This window comes from Protomyctophum parallelum (assembly GCF_964188405.1).
Source record: "Protomyctophum parallelum genome assembly, chromosome: 5".
Classification (NCBI taxonomy): Eukaryota; Metazoa; Chordata; class Actinopteri; order Myctophiformes; family Myctophidae; genus Protomyctophum; species Protomyctophum parallelum.
The window spans coordinates 29,687,320-29,704,684 of record NC_139702.1 but is presented as its reverse complement, the minus strand read 5'-3'; the positions used below and the strand labels follow the sequence as shown (position 1 = coordinate 29,704,684).

General features: G+C 43.2%; 1 protein-coding gene across 2 annotated transcripts in view; it reads right to left on the bottom strand.

Annotated features, from left to right (window-relative positions):
* Window positions 1–17,365, bottom strand: part of vps54 (VPS54 subunit of GARP complex) — a 29,910-nt gene that overhangs the window by 8,560 nt on the left and 3,985 nt on the right. Inside the window, exons 2-15 of one of the 2 annotated variants that reach the window (XM_083765331.1) lie at window positions 16,344–16,539; window positions 14,908–15,152; window positions 13,452–13,539; window positions 12,687–12,721; window positions 11,960–12,091; window positions 9,366–9,751; window positions 8,383–8,509; window positions 6,917–7,024; window positions 6,607–6,662; window positions 5,168–5,264; window positions 2,776–3,200; window positions 2,149–2,278; window positions 1,099–1,280; window positions 517–629 (exon numbers count right to left, since the gene is read on the bottom strand). In XM_083765331.1, coding sequence (XP_083621457.1) covers window positions 517–629; window positions 1,099–1,280; window positions 2,149–2,278; window positions 2,776–3,200; window positions 5,168–5,264; window positions 6,607–6,662; window positions 6,917–7,024; window positions 8,383–8,509; window positions 9,366–9,751; window positions 11,960–12,091; window positions 12,687–12,721; window positions 13,452–13,539; window positions 14,908–15,152; window positions 16,344–16,512 — 2,293 coding nt within the window. In that variant the 5' untranslated portion in view covers window positions 16,513–16,539. The remainder of the gene's footprint in view (window positions 1–516; window positions 630–1,098; window positions 1,281–2,148; window positions 2,279–2,775; window positions 3,201–5,167; window positions 5,265–6,606; window positions 6,663–6,916; window positions 7,025–8,382; window positions 8,510–9,365; window positions 9,752–11,959; window positions 12,092–12,686; window positions 12,722–13,451; window positions 13,540–14,907; window positions 15,153–16,343; window positions 16,540–17,365) is intronic. The other variant, XM_083765332.1, reaches the window with a different exon arrangement.

Genomic DNA, 17,365 nt, shown 5'->3' with positions numbered 1-17,365 from the left:
ACGTTGCGCAAATGCAACTTTTCCTTCCCGTCTATGTATCTTTGCCACAGGCTGTATCCATAGCACCGTCTGTGATGTCTCAGACAGCTCATCGTGAGTTGGCTCGGAGCCTCCACTGCTCGCCCAAACCTAGCATTTAGTGAGCCTTTTACCGCTGATCATGTGTGGTGCGTCCTTGTGCGCGTAACCAATGACATGACCAAAAACAGGCATGTCAAAGCTGAAAATGGTTAAGGTAGCACTTGAAAATCTCTCGTTCGATATCAACGAAAATGCGCTAGGACGTGTGTACACGTTCTAGCGATCCGTCGGTTGATTAGCTATGACGTTTCCACACGTCCTATGGTCTAAATGGGTTAAGAGTAATGGCCTATGAGCAATTATTCTAATCCAGGCAAGGTGAGAATACCCTCATACCGGTCTAGCTACTTCTCCAAAGTGAGCCACCCGCAGCCACAACACCAGAGAGAGTGTCGAGCGACCATGATCTACTGTATCTACTGTACAGTACAGTACCTGGTAGCTTGCGCTCCGGCAGTGTGATCCTTCCGTCGGCGATGGAATCGACCAGGTCCTGGAACTCTGCAGGGACTTCAGCCTGCTTCCACCGCTCGTTGTCCAGCAGCAGACTGGGTGGGGATACCATGTTAAACAACAGTGCTGTATTAAAACCCATTCTGACCCGAGATCAGATTCTAAAAATGTCTTCTCTACATCCTGACAGTTTTCTGAAAAAGCTAATGTTTCTATGTCAGTCGTTCTTTGATTTTTCAAAAATAGCAGACCTACAAGCTCGTAGCACGCCACTCGGTGGCGCGCTATGAGCTTGTAGATCTGCTATTTTTCCAATAGCTAAAGCATGACATAATGCTAACACCAAAAGTGGTTCCCGCCCCCAAAATGTTGTTGCGCTATCAAAAGTATCCCTTGTTTCATTCCTTTCATTCGTATGATCTCACACACACACACACACACACACACACACACACACACACACACACTCTCTTTGTCTGTGTGTTCTAAACATCCAGAAGTACCCCTACACTAAACTCAGCGTGGAATAAACATCCATCCATGGGTACACTTGACTCCACCAACCTCAGCTTGGTCTTGCGCTCCTCGTGGAAGCGGTGGACGAAGCGGTTGGCCTGGCTCTGCAGCGCCCCCCTCAGGGACATGCTGCGCCTGCAGCACAGCTCCTCCGTGTCCCGGATGAAGGCCTCCACGGCCTGGCACAGGCACACGAACTCCGAGGAGCTCAGGCGCTCCAGAGAGCCGTCCTGATAACACACAAAAAAAGGTGATCTGCTGTAATGTTTTAAACATTATGTATATAATTTAGCTATTGAAAAATAGCAGATCTACAAGCTTGTAGCGCGCCACCGAGTGGCGCGCTACGAGGTTGTAGTTCTGCTATTTTTGAAAAATCACACCCGTGTGAACTGAGTGGTGCAACTCCCCTCTCTTCTCCTCTCTCTCTCTCTCTCTCATTAGCAGGCAACAGTGCAGCACTAATATTATCTCTAGCTCTCTCTGTTTCTGGCAAACAGCGCCCCTACTGGTAGTCAGTCATACTGGTGCTCGTACATGGGTGAACACATACATGAACACATAGGCGGACACGGACATTGCTGTTCCTTGGAGTGGTTGCACCACTTTAAAACCCGTGAAAATATTTATTTCAGAAAACTGGAGGATTTAGAAGATAAAAAAAAAAAAATTGAGGTCAGGCCTAAATGGGTTAACCTCTCCCTCTTCAATCTAATAAGCTCACATCATGGAAATACGCTCTTAAGATTTAGTGTTGTATGCTTTTGACAAGATGCTGTTGTCGGGCAGAAGACCTTTTATGTTTTTCTTTTATCGGCTTACTTGATCATACTACAGCGTCACTAATATTGTCACTACCCTGCCGTATTTTGAGATTGTAGATCTGCTACTTTTACATTTAAAACCTGATAAGTAACAGTTTTGGAACATGTGAGGTTTCCACCTGACAGAGAGGACATATTATACATTTGTGTATACGCATTCTTGTCAAAAAACATGTTAATCAATCAATCAAAACGCGTTGCAACATGTGCTATAGAGCCTGCAACCTGGGCTAGAGTGGACTACTATCACGACACCTGAGGTAGAATCCTGTACCTTAGCTCTGGCCACCAGGACTTTAACACAGCGGTCGTGGCTGACATCCGAGGCGGTGCACAGCAGCTCCTGGATGGTGTTGGCCACACGGCCCAGCTCCAGCTCAGAAGGCATCATGTCCTCACCGGACCTGTAGGAAGTTTACGGAGGAGAGAAATGAACCACTCGGACATACACAACAGCAGCGGCAGCAGTAACAGCAGCACATCAAGTGGAATGCAGCAAAAAAAGAAAACTTGGTATGAAAATCCTGGGAAGATTGTGTGGCTTCTTGACAATCACAAATAAAGAATGGTTCAGAAACTCCTAACCTATTCTGACCTGAGATCAGATTAAAAAAATGTCTTCTACATCCTGACAGTTTCTGAAAAAGCTATGTTTCCATGTCAGTCGTTCTTCGATTAAAAAAAATAGCAGACCTACAAGCTCGTAGCGCGCCACTCGGTGGCGCGCTATGAGCGTGTAGATCTGCTATTTTTCAATAGCTAAAGCATAGCATAATGCTAACACCAAGGGGTTCCAGCGCAAAAAGGCCTAAAAAGACGATCTACTTCACGCGGATACAGGTAAGTAAACCAAAGATACTTGGCATGTCTTTGGATAACACATCAAGAACTCCTGACTTACGCGATGCCCGCGGCGGCCCCTACAGTCGTCTGGAAGCTGCTGGAGGAGGACTCCGTGGTGCCCGAGGCAGAGTCACTACCACAGGCCCCCCCCTGCTGCTGCTGCACCCTGGATCCGGGGGCAGAGCTCTGGTCCTGGGTTGCTGCTGCAGCTGCTGCTGATGCCACCACCTGGGCATCGCTGATGGCATCGCTGATGAACAGGCCTTCGTGGGTGAGGTAGGCCAGCTCAGCCTCACCCTGCTGGAGCAGCGGCGGGGGGCAGCCCGAGGAGGAGGAGGCCGACGTGCTCTGCTGGTGGTCCTGGGGCTCCGAGGAGCCGGACGACGACGAAGATGGCTGCTGCTGCTGCTCCGCCAGCACCCGGCTCTTCTGGTTGGTGTCCAGGATCATCAGCACCACGTTCCTGATCACACTTAGGGTGGACTATAGTGGAGGGAGGCACACACAAAGGGGAAGGAGAGAGACCAGGGACAAATTAGCCATTGGGGCCGTGCCGCAGGGGCCCTTGGCTCTCAGGGGCCCTTCGGGGAATTTGGACCGCGCGATACTAGCTTTGACGTCCTGAAAAGGGCTCCTGGGGCCCTTCATTGGCCATTGATTTTGTTAAATTTAGGTTAAAAAAAAGATGATAAAAACACGGAAAAACATGAAAATGTTGCACGCACGCAAAAGATTAGCGGCCCAGGGGGCCTCATGGGGGTTAATCCGTCCCCGATAGAGACGGCTACATTTGATACACGTCTGCAGAGAATTGTTTCCGTGCGTGGAACTGTAGATTATCCCAGAGTGTCATTTTCATATCGTGCCATCGCTAATCGGAGTCCAGATAGTCTTATAAAAAAAGAAACCGATATTGTTGTCTAGATAAATATCTAAATACCAGGGCATCCTGGTAGCCGACAAGATAACTGTAATGGCCCCCATTACGATTGTGGCTAGGGATCTGTGTACTTTTACATTCTCCTGATTCCATTTACCTCGACTGGTAGCTCTCCACCAGACAGACAAACTACAGATTACTACAGACCGACAGTGACATGAAGTTGGGAGATCAGTTGGTTGGAGGGCGTGAAAAAAATGTTGTTGAATGCAGCCGAGAGCCAACACAGAGACGCCTATTGTGGTGCTAAAAATAGCCTATGGCTTGATGTCTTTTTTTTCCCCAAACAACACATACACATGACCACGTACATCCTTAAATCATTTGAGAGATTATAGATAACTACTGCACTACATGGTGCTGTTTAAGGCATGGGCACAAGGTTATCTGTATTTAGACTATTTTGGTGTATCTTATATTTTACATTTAATGTTAATGAACACTTTCCCCCAGATTAATGAGTTAATCGATTGTAGAACAGCTTCCCTCCCAATAACGAGTTACACAAGTTACGTTTTCATTGTTTCATTCACGCTTTTAATACGTTTTAAGTGGGATAGGTGACGCGTTTTGAAGACGTCATTGGAAAAACATCGCACCGACATGCAAAGGGTTCTGGGAAATTGAGGCCCAATTCATTCCAATGGCAATGGTGGCATGCAGCAGACGCGTTCCTCACTACGACAAGCGATTACACCATTTTAAAGCGGAGTTTCATGAAAAGTAACAATGATGTCAGTGCGGTCGTTCTTCAAAGGTTAGTGAAATCCAGGCAGTGAACGTGGCATTGCAATGTAATTAATTCCACAGTCAAGTAGGCATTTAGCAGACTGTCTTAAACAATAAAACACTGCGTACCTGTCCGGCAGCAAGTGACAGCGGCATGCGCACACGGCCATGTCATTTTGCTTCAAATAATGATAATATAATAAACAGCTAGAATAATGGAAAAAATGGAAGCCTGCCATTTCTGTTTTGAGTAGACTACTGTAGGATAGGCTACACAAGACCCATCATAAACGTATATCCATTGCCCCATGAAATAGTTTCAGAACGAGCACTCGGGTTTACAATGATTTAAAAAAAAGGCTCAAGTGAAACCATAGTAGAATAGCACCGGTCCATTTATAGACCCCAAGACAAAGTGCTTATGATATTTATAAGTTAGAGATGCGACATACGCTTAATTCTGTTCAGAGAAAATATGAAACAGCTGTGTTTGAACGAGGCGAGTCCGACACTTGAATGGGTCCCATGCTTTGTGCCTGCATTGAGCACACATGCAGCTGTAGTAATATCAACATTTTAGAAAAGGGTCCATAGCACTGATAGCAGCCAACCAGAGAGCTCTATATCCTCTCCGCCTGCCACAACTCCAGTGCAGAAATATGCTTGTTCCCGTCAACATGGTGATGACATTGACTCTCTGTACCGGTATATTAGGACTATAGTGGACATACCCACCTCAATTCTCTGTATATTATTATGTCTATGGGTAGACATTACCCACCTTGATTCTCTGTAGAAAGAGAAGGAAGTTCTCAAAGACGTTCTTCAGCAGATCAAACCACTGGGGGAACATCATCAGACGCATCTGATCAGGTAGCCTGATAAGCACAAACAACTGTTACATGGATTTCAATAAAGTTCAACATGCTGCAATCTATAAATAAATATTCGTGAATAAAATAAAATTTATTTATGTTTTACCAATATGTATGGTTGGAGGTGATCTTGCTGCTCTTCTATTGGGAGATTTTTTAGATACTGATATCAAGTAGTTTAGCTACTAGTTGAAATATAAGAGATATTAATTGCATGAAGCGCAAACCGCAGTAGTATCTGCTCTGTCCAAACAGGCTTTCTGACTTGGCTCCGAAGAGAACCCAGGTTCAGGTCTAGGGTAGGAGCAATCTTATGGATTGCAGCTTCGTCTCTATCATTTGATTGTGAAATGTTACGTTTTAACCAGGCCGTTTCTTCAAGGCTGCCTGGCACATAAATAGCTTAAAAACACAAACCACCTCTGATAAATGCAAAGGCTCACTCACTCTCAACAAACATGTGTGAGAACCCACCCACAGAAACATATCCCGCATCTTAGCACACACACCACAAACCTTCCACATTCCTGAAATGAATTCTTCCATATACCCTGCCAGGAAGGACACACACGGTACACTCCACTGTAGCCCATTGTCTGTGGACAATGGGCACAGTTCCCAACATCTATGAATGCAAGTGGAGCTCATAGGCAAGGTTGGCTGGCTGTCATTGGGTTTAAGTGTAGTTGTTCATTTTAAAATGACCGTTCAATGTTTACTGGCAGGCAATGGCAGCGTGACTGATGGGTTCACAAACTTGACAAACAGCAGCGGAATACAGTACAGCTGGGGCTAAAAAAAGGTGGGTCCAATGAAAAGTGACACCCCATCACATTTCACAACCCACCGTTGCAGGGGTAGAACAGCTAGTTCCTGGTTCGATCCACGGCTTCCCCTGGATTAGTGTTGAAGCGTTGTGAGCTTGTAGTTCGGCTATCTTTTGAAAGATTTTTAAAACAATGTTGGTGTGCTCCACAATGATATTACGTAATATGGCAGCAGTGGCTCAGGAGTTAAAGCGACTATACACCCGTGTTGGACGTCAAATTGTTCTTGAGCAAGATACTGAAGGCCTAACAGCTCCTGCTGAGCAGGGATGGTACAGTACCTTGACCTTACCAAGATACTGAAGGCCTAACAGCTCCTGCTGAGCAGGGATGGTACAGTACCTTAGATACTGAAGGCCTAACAGCTCCTGCTGAGCAGGGATGGTACAGTACCTTGCATGGTTTCCTCTGGCGTTTTGTTGTATTCTATGATTCTGAGGCCTTTGCATCATGAGTGTAATTAGGATAATAGGATTAGACTCATGATTATTAATTAATAAGGAAACAGTTCTACTTACTTAGTGACGACTTCGGTGTCAATGTCTTCTATTTGCGAAACACAGTCCACCACGCACTGCAAAGAACAATATTTCCATTCATTCACACATTTATTTCCCACTGACTTTGAACAAAGTATCATTGATTACAGAGAAACAATTGACCTTAACTGGTTTCATTTTGTGTACTTTACTTTTATTAATCCTCTTCATAGTATGTATAACTATTAACGATTTCTAAAGTGCTATACAAATATGAATGTCCAAGTGATATTTAATTGGGTCTTATCAAGTCCCAGGATGAAGAGTCATTAAGGGTTTCTCTTCCCACCTGTGTGACGAGAGCCTTGGCAGCGAGGATCATCTCATTGTTGTAGATGTCCAGGAAGTCCAGTTTCCTCTGTCTCAGAAGACCAAACACCAGAGACTCCAGACGCTCCTGGATAAGCCCATGAAACATACATGAAATCTATCGTGCTGCGGTCAGGCATGTATGTTTTTCTCCCCCCGTAAATTAACGCCCTACTTGATCATACTACAGCATCACACAAAAGTATCAAAAGTGGCAGATTCGCAAGCTCAAAACCTCAAGCTTGTGTTATTAGACTTCAGCAGTGTAATTAACGAGATATCCAATGGTTATCCAAGTCAAGGTTAGTATAATTCTAAAAGCAATTATTTGCTAACTGCAGTGACAAACTCCTGAGAAGTTTAAACAATCAAAGAAAATCTGGGAGCCAATTTAGTACAACTTATCAAACAATCTGAATTGGCCTGATTTGATTAAAAAAAACATCATTATCATCCAGATAAAAAAAGCCAAAAAATAATAATTACATTACATATTCCCAAATTAAATTAAGTAAGCAGTGTGATGACTGTGGTTGATTATCACTTAATGATACAATGAAAGACAATTATGGATTTGGCTTGATTTACACATGCACAAAAACAAAGTCTTGCCAGTGGCATCTGTGGCCCACCTTTTCCGATCTTCGATCATAAACAAGATGGAATTTGTACTGTATGATTTAAAAAAAACAAATACATTAGACTTGAATGAGTGTCTAATTGATAATGCCCTGCCCTGAACATATTAGAAAATGGCATCCACTGGTGTAAAAATAACCAGCAAAAGATAAATGCATTAAATGTCACAATTCAAATGTTTCAAATATTCAGCAGCAAAGTACATAGTTTCTTTAGCATCTAGATCCATAATCCAAGAGAGAGTATAATATTTTAACATTCTAGCAAGTAAGGCAGTTATTTATAGACTGACATACAAGTACATCCTCAAGTATTGTAAATCCATAATCAGAGCCATGGGGGAGGTCTTTGAGAACCACTGATTGTAGTATTCATAACACAGTGGTAACTAATGACCAGCAGGTGTCACAGTTTCCATTAATCCATTTTGGGCAAGAACCCCTTTTGGCGTTTTAAACATTATGTTATAATTTAGCTATAGAAAAATAGCAGATCTACAAGCTCATCTGTGGCGCGCTACGAGCTTGTAGGTCTGCTATTTTTGAAAAATCCTTAAAATGTGGTGCAAATCATTGAATATATATTTCAGAGCGAACATTTTTAACTAAAATATTTGCTTCAGGGGGGTCCCTGGAACCCCCCTGAGATGGGGGTCCATGGCCCAATAGAGATAATTCTGGGAGTCCTTGAAATGAAAAAGGTTGAGTACCACAGACATAGAAACATAGGTTTTTCAGAAAGAATTTAGGATTTAGAAGCCTTTTTTTTTTTAAATCGACCTCAGTCCAAAATGGGTCAAAGCCGTACCTTCTCCATGATGTGTGGCTCGTCCCTCAGACTGCGGTAGAGGTCACTCTTGGCGTACATGCTGAAGTCCTCCACCATCATCTTATCTATCAGCTTCTCCAACTCGCACAGCTGAGAGCCCAGATGTCTGGGGGTGGTGGAGGGGAGAAACAGTGCAAGGCATTTTATTTAACGATTATTTTAATGTTATAAAAATGTATACATTTGAATATGATTTGAATAAAATAAGTCGCCCTCAGTAGTAGTAATACATGGATACACACAGTACATGGATGAAAGCTAAAATAAATCCTATAATATTATAATGTTTGGTAAATATAAAGCCAGCCAGTTAATTGCAGACTTTCTTTTAGGAAATATCGGAGATCATTGGGGTTTTCTGGAAGACTGAACATGTGTTCGATTACTAGTTTGACCATTTCAAATACTCTTCAATGTTATAATAGCAAAAACCTTTGTTAGGCCAATTTGTTACATAATGTGAGTGTAACAATTACAGTAGCACAGTTATGAAGAATTATGTTTTATGGAAGATGCTACTGAACATGTATTATAGCTACACTGACTAATTCAACTGCTACTTTGAAAACTTCTATTACTCTCTCAGTTTCATCTTAAAATAAATGACCAAAAACAGCAGATCTACAAGCTTAAAAGGCATCGCAGGCGCGTTGGGACCTTGTACATCAGCTATTTTCTTGCTTTAGCTATCGAAAAATAGCAGATCTACGAGCGCTACGAGCTTGTAGGTCTGCTATTTTTGAAAAATCGAAGAGCGACTGACATACAGTAGAAGACATTTTTAGAATCTGATCTCAGGTCAGAATGAAAACTGTCAGGATGTAGAAGACATTTTTTGAATCTGATCTCAGGTCAGAATGGAAAACTGTCAGGATGTAGAAGACATTTTTTCGAATCTGATCTCAGGTCAGAATGGGTTATAATCCATCACATGACGCACACAACAAAAAAAGCCCTCTGACCTGAAGCTGTGTATGCCCTGCAGCTCCTGCTGCAGCACCTCCTTGGTGGTGTAGATGAGCTCCAGGGCGCCCACGAACTCCGAGGTGGCGAGCAGCAGCTGCACGGTGGGCTGCGTCTGGTGCACGGCCGCCATCAGCTTCAGCTTGCCGTGCAGCTTGACGCAGTTGCTGCGCGTCAGCACCGTGCGCACGGCCCGCAGCGTGCCCTGGCACATGACGCGGTCCATGGCGGCCGTGCGCTGCCGCAGCACCGCCACCGCGCGCTGCGTGTTGCGCAGACGGTCCTGCAGCTCGTGCTGCGACGACATGGCGTGGAAGAAGGCCTCGGAGCGCAGCGAGATCTGCCGCGCGATGCTCACCTCCACCACGTCCAGGTAGTGGCTCAGCTGTGGAGACGACGACACAAAGCAAAAAATACAATCTAATTTTTTTATATATTTTTTTATCCCACGATTTTGTAACCCATTTTTCACCCCTGTGTCAATCATCTAATGTGATCCTGGGCTCTACACACCCTCCACCAACCTAGTCCCCATATATGGGGGACATGGGGAGAGCAACGGACTTTAACTCATGCTTCCTTCATGCCTGAGTGTCCAAGTTGCTCCTTTACACCTGACACGGGGGAGTTTCCCTGGTTGGACATAGCGCGTGGAGGGAACACGTCATTCCAACCAGTTCCTTTCCCCTCCATCAGGCGCCCCGGCTGGCCAGGGGGAGGCAATTTAGTGACCAGGATTACTGCATGTTTTTTGTGAGGGTACCAACCCTAGGGGACACGGGGAGAACATGCAAACTCCACACAGAAATACAATCTCAAAATACAATCTCATGACGGAAAATGTAATGATGTTTTAGGTATAGGGCTGTCAATCGATTAAAATATTTAATCTGATTAATCGCATGATTGTCCATAGTTAACTGTGATTAATCGCAAATTAATCGCATATTTTTAAATATACCTTAAATCAGTGGTTTTCAAGATTTTTCTTATCAAGGCCCATTATATTTATTTTTATATTTTCACCCTCCCCTGAAAACAGGCCCACCACGGTGGATTTTACCCCATGACCCCGGCGGTGGTAGGGGGGGCAGGAACAATAGAAACCACGTGTGTTTATGGATAGATGCTTCTAAACATGTATTCTAATTGGTACAGGACTCGAAATTAACTTTTTTACTTGGTAGCGCTTGTGCTACCAATTTCAAAATGAAGGAGCACCAGAAAAAAATTAGGAGCACCCACCAAAATCTAAGGAGCACCAATATGTAATCGATTTTTTACATAAAAACAATAATATAACGTGTGGTTTACAATTACAAATAACATGAAATGACCAAAGTATAAAAATGCATGCCAGATTTTAAAATGTAGTGTCTGTCCCTCATCCATCCATCTCTTCAAAGAGACAGAAGCATCAAACATCTCCAGATGAGGACCCTCTAGTCTACACTGATTCCGGCCAGTCACATCACCTGTTTTCTTATTCTTTGTTTTGTGTTTTTCACCTTCATAGCCTATTTAGATCATATATTAGAATTTCTAATATAAAATTATTTCGATGTAAAACATTATATTTATAGCTAGCTATGCCTACTCACTTCTAATCAGTGGTGGATAAATTACTCTAATGTTTTACTTAAGTAAAAGTATCAATACTGCTGCTATGTAGAAACACTTACAAGTCTGCTATTCTCTCTCCCTTCCTCTCTCTCTCATTCCCTCTCTCTCTTGCATGCGTGTGCGGCTGTGCGCGCACACACGCATGCACACACACACAGCTGAGCCGGTCCGCCTCCGGAGCTAGAGGCTCCAGTCTTTTCTGAATCTGAACGCTTGAAATAATGTACTTTCTGACACATGGTGAAGTTGCGAGCCGAGGCGCTCTGGAATGTGAGCGATGCAGCGCTCAACGTTGTCCCGTACCGTTGTGTCAAAGAGTAGTTAACTACACACTCCACACGTTGGTTTGTTAGCATCAAGTGCTAGTGCAGCTAGCAGACAGGAGCAGTGCAGTGGATGTCAGAGAGCGGCTCAGAGCGCCCGTTTTTCTACAATCGATCGTTGTAGCCAGGCGCACCACAGTAATTATTTGTAGTGGCACTGGTGCTCCCAAATATATTTTTAGGTCGCAAAGATTAAAATTCAGGCGCATTTGCGACCAAAATGGTCGCTATTTCTAGCCCTGTGGTAGTTTGATCACTTCGAATACTCTTTGATTTTTAAAACACACCGAAGATAGTCGATCTACAAGATCAACGCGTGTTGTGAGCTCCCCGCCAGCAACAATATAGTATTCTTGTTTTTGAGTGGCGCAACCACTCCCTTACGGAGCTATGTGTGTGGGTGGCTGGGTGGGTGGCTGGGTGCATCTGAGCACGAAAACAGCATGGTTGTTTTTCACCACCTATGTGCTACCTAACACACACGGACATATTAACTGTATATATAGTGATTTCGGGTGTGCTAGTACAATACAGTGACAGTACAGTAGAGTAGAGCGTACAGTAGAGGGTCCCCCCCCCCCCCCTGATCCCTGATCATCGCTGGGCTTCAGTGGCCTTTAGCAGCAGCCACAGCCACAGTGACTGACCTTCTCCTGCAGGAGTCTGGAGGAGGTCATGTCTCTGCTGCTCTTCCCACCGGCGCTGTTGAAGTGCGACCAGGGAAGCACCGCGTTGAAGGTCGTCGGCTCGTCCAGCGCAAAGTCTGGCTTCATGAAGATCTGACAAGATGAGAGACGTGACACGATGAGTGAGGCAGCTGAGACACAAACCCACAGGTACATGCATGCTTTTTGCTTCGATGCCCCGACCACATGGAACACTTTACAGCAAACATTGAAAATGAATATACCCCAATATCTTATGGTCAATTTAATAACCTGCTTTTGAACCTTCCCTACCTCAATATGTAACTGTTTTTAACTTATGTTTCGTCTCATTGTCTATATATAATAATGTCTATGCCTTACATGAAGATTTGTTTTGTGTTTTATACCTGCATTGTTTTATATACGGTATGTAATCTCGTCAGCATTGAAAATGAGGGAGAACCTCAATTGCTCTTTCGAGAATAAATAAAGGTTTCAATCAAATGGCAAAATAGGTATATAAGTTGACGATTCATCGCCCATACAAATAATTGTGATTAACAATTTAAATGTGTTTTTTTTTGCTTTGCACGTTGGAAGATAAAAAACTGTACAATATGAGTCCATAGAACCGCATTATGAAGCCAATCGGGAATGTGTAATGAATGGAGAATGTTCCATTTCAATGTATCTTTCTTAGCACTGTGATAAAAACATCGATTTTTACCTTAGGAACTTGTTCCAGGTCTGCTCTGGATTTGTCTGAGGAAAAGAAAGCTTTGGTTAGAGCAATGATACTATGACAAAAGCTGATTGATTGATTGATTGATTGAATACTTAACTATAGTACTATACTATACTTAACAGTATGGAGAACAGTAAAACATTTAGGCTAAAACTCTAACACAAAAATGTTCTAGGAGACTTGTTTCCATTTAATTGTGGTCCTAGGATTTGACATGGTGATTTTGCCACTGTGAATACCAATAGACATTAACATGTAAGACTGTTTATTGAAAACAGCAATAAATTCAAAACAAATAATTAATCTTCCATCATCGTGTCATGCCTGAAAAACCACAATCAGAGGCACGCTCACATGGCTCCTTTTCCACCAGAACTTAGAATCTAGAACGGGTTCTGTTCTTTAGTTTTGATCATCTTCCAACCTAAAGTGATACGCCCACTTTGGTTCCCACTTCAGGGCAAGTAGTAGTATTTTTTGGTTCCAGTTCCGAACCAACTTTTAGGGATCTGAACCAATTCATTTGGCAGGAAAAAGAGAACGGAACCGGTTCAACCCCGTTTCTGACATTTTTTAGAGTCTTAATGGTCTTTAGGTCTTAATGCCTTGCCTTAACTTATACTTCTGCTTCTTCTTCTGCTATTTTTTGCCACGTGATAGCGTCATAAAACCGTATAAATCAGGGTTAAGTCTGTAACAGAGGCAGCAGGCTGCAGAGACAGAGGGAGGTGTTTTAATAATTCATACCGTGGTTAGTGGCGGTGATACTGGAGACGGAGTCCACATCGTCTTTGTTGGGACAGATGGCCTTACAGCGTTCATGGATTCTTTCCCTCTAAAACAGCAAAAGATACAGATGGCTTCAGTGAAATACACAAATAATTAATAAAAGATGAGAAAGAAATTAAATCTATGCTCTTGGTATTTACTTATATAGGAGTAGCCAATTATTTTGGCAACTCCTCTCCCAAAAGACCACCAGTAGATAAAAAGAAAAAAATAACAAAAAGTTTCAAAATAATCTTATTTGTGAAATTATTTTTAAACTTTTTTTAAAACTTTTTCTTAAAGTTGCGCCAGTCCTCAAATTATTGGCTCGTGCAGGAATGCGACAAAAACTAAATAAATCTCCATGAATTCAAGGAAAAATAAGTCATTATTTGGGTGAACTACACCTTTAAGTGGTTAATTCATAATGGCTTTGTTTTTATGTCTGGGTTGCTGGAAACGCAATATTTAACACTTATAGGGTCTCAAGCTGAATATGTTTGTTTGGGAGAGAGACCCTGCACTAGTGCAGCGTCAATCATCGACGACCCACCAAGATGTCCCTCCCCTGAACACAGCCTATGGTGCGCTGTGGTTATACTAGATGATATGGGATGGTCATGTGGTTAGAAAGACTGTGCCACAAGGTAGGACACTGAACTCTTACCCATTGTCTTATCTAATGTTGCTTTGTATATAAACCATCGTCTACACATGGAAGTAGCATGTGATTTGTATATGCTACCCAGATAATGAGTAATCTAATCACGTGCATCTTCACATGCATGTTCTGTACAATGTACAGTACCCTTACTTATAGTGAATCTGATTCTGTCTGTATTGTGAACGGGTGCCTGGATGCCATTATTAGTCCATGTTTCACTGCACAGAGCAGTCATTTAGGTGGGGTTGTTAGCAGGTGTTGGGTTACTGTACAGCTTGCACTTAAAGTGACAGTCATTCAGTTGAATAATGCAGCGTCAGTGAAGGCAGAGGTATTACTTGAGCAACTGCTTTTCTTTATTTCGTTTTTTTTGTATTCAATACTTTATTAGTCAGAAGTGTAAAAGACAAGCTAAAAGGATAACACAAATAAGGCCTGGGGACTTGCTTCCACTGTGGTCCTTCAATTCAAAAGGTTCCAAACCTTTTTGTCCTTGGTGCCCGGTGCCCACCCCCCCCCCCCCCCCCCACATCTGACACAGGCTGAGACCCTCATTTTAAGCACAAGCTCCAATTAATACTCCAAAAATTTACGCAAGCTACAAGCTCACAATTGTGCAAGTAGATTGCCATTGCTATTTTTTAAGACATGCCATGGACGGAGATCTCCGTAATCTCAAACATGACAAGTCCTCCCTGTGATCCTTGGTGTGTGTGTGTGTGTGTGTGTGTGTGTGTGTCCTGGACTGGGTTTGGGGGCACACACACTGACCTGGGCCGTCTCCTGCAGGTAGGGGCCAAAGTGTTCTCGGGTGATGTTGGGGAGGTAGAAGGACGGCATGACCTCGGTCTCGGCAAAGTCCAGGCCCCAGGTCTTGGTGAAGAAGTCGGACTCCCGCTTGGCGAGCCGCGGGTCGTTCAGCGCCGCCGGGAGGTTGACCCTGGAGCTGTACACCGTCCAGCGCTCGTGTTCCGCCACCACCGACGGGCCCTCGCACAGGCTGCCGCGGGCCTCGCCTGCAGCGCGGACACATGGGGAACGCAGCGAGCAACGTTATTATGGCAACAGTGAAGGGATACTTTGACAGAAAAAGACTCGCTCACCGTATAGAAACTAGAAGGTAAAAACTCCTTAGACTGAGACTTAAGAAAATATTTTTTCCTTAAATGCTCATAAAGTGCTCTGTGTTCAAAGTGCAATCTAAAAAGCAAACGTTTCGGTCCTATAGGCACTGACGAAGGTCTTAGGATTAAGGAGTTTTTACTTCTAGTTTCTATACGGTGAGTGAGTCTTTTTCTGTCAAAGTTTCCCTTATGTTTTTGAGACCACCGCTACCGTAGTCAAGTTTGGAAAAAAGGACAAAGAAAGACAAAACTGTTTTCTCAGTGCAATAGTGAAGGGATGCAATTATTAAATTGTACTATAAAATACATCGTTTGTTGGGTGGAAACCTCATACGTATGTCCAAAACGGTTACATTTCAGGATTCAAATAAAAAACAAAACAGCAAAAGTGGCAGATCGACAAGCTCGAAATGTGTCGATTCGTGCCATGTTTGAGCTTGTAGATGCTTGCTCGCTACTTTTGAGTTTCGCTATAGTATGATCAAGAATGGCATTAAATGGCCTGGGCTGCTGGCCCAACGGTTCGAGCACCTAGGCTGCAGATGCAGACTGACAAAAATAAACGCATAAAAAGCCCCAAAAACTCATCATAATAAAAATTATAATAATAATAATGGCGTTAATTTACGACAACACAAAAAGTTAGGATATGGAGATAATATTTCTGCCGACAGCAACGATAATGGTAGAAGCTTTGAACAAGACAATGAAATTGCCTTGGTTTATGAATCAAAGCGGGATTAGTCAAAGGAAACTGAAATCAGTTAATCCTCCTTGACCTATACATAGTAAAATCCTTTATTCCTTCCTCAGAGTTAATCCATTCTGGGCGGGCCGGGAACCCCTTTTGGCGTTAGCATTACGTTACGCTTTAGCTATTTAAAAAAAAAAGCAGATCTACAAGCTCATAGCGCGCCACCGAGTGGCGCGCTACGAGCTTGTAGGTCTGCTATTTTTGAAAAATCGAAGAACGACTGACACATAGAAACATAGCTTTTTCAGAAAACTGTCAGGATGTAGAAGACATTTCTAGAATCTGATCTCAGGTCAGAATGGGTTAATTGAGAGGTAATGTATTCTCACCCACCGGTAGGCTCCTTGGGGCAGACGTCGGGCAGCGAGCGGACGACAGGCCTGTAGTGGCGTGCGGAGGAAGCCCCTCCTCTGTCCTTGCAGAAGACCCCGTCACTGACCCCTCCACCGCCGGGACGGGGAGGCCCCGGGGACGAGCCGTGACCGGAGGCCATGGCATCGGGACACACCTCCAAAAGGAGGCTAGCTGGACACACACACACACAAGACATATTCTTTTTGAATAGCACATTTCAACAACAAGGCAATTCAATGTGCTTTACACCAGTGGGTTTTTTTGGCAGCAAATTTCTATTTTAGTTTAGTCATAGTCTTTGGACTGAAACTTCATTTAGTTTTAGTCACATTTTAGTCACCTGGAATGTCTTAGTGTTAAGTCTAGTTTTAGTCGACTAAATGTCATAAGATTTTAGTCGACTAAATCTACAGTTGATTTAGTCGACTAAAATGTATTTTGGCGGGTCTTGATGCCGTCGTAATGAGTCGTTGAGCAAGTGTAAGTTTTTACACTTGCTGAAAATAGCCGATCTACAAGCTCGTAGATCAGCTTGTAGATCAGCTATTTTCAGCATGCAACCAAGTGTAAAATGACTAATACTGGATCTCTTGTCCACTAGTCCCTTCCTAACATTTTAGTCTAGTTTTTATTTGTCAACGAAATTGTCAGTATATTTAGTCTTAGTTTTAGTCATCGTAGCTTAGTTTTCATTTAGTTTCCATTTGTTTTTGTCAGTGAAAATAGGTAGTCAACGAACATTTTTCGTCTTAGTTTTAGTCAACGAAAACAACACTGCTTTACACAGAACATCAAGCAAAGGAAACACAATGACATTAGGATGCACGAAAGCAAGTAGCAATACATTCGTATTGCTTTTTCTGGTTGGGTATCATCTTTGGACAGACATAACATACTGTACGAGGCAGCATAGATCGTCACTTTCCAAATAACATGCAAGACGATGCCTAAAGCAGCACTATTCGCATTCGCACTATGTATCTTTTTTAATTAATGA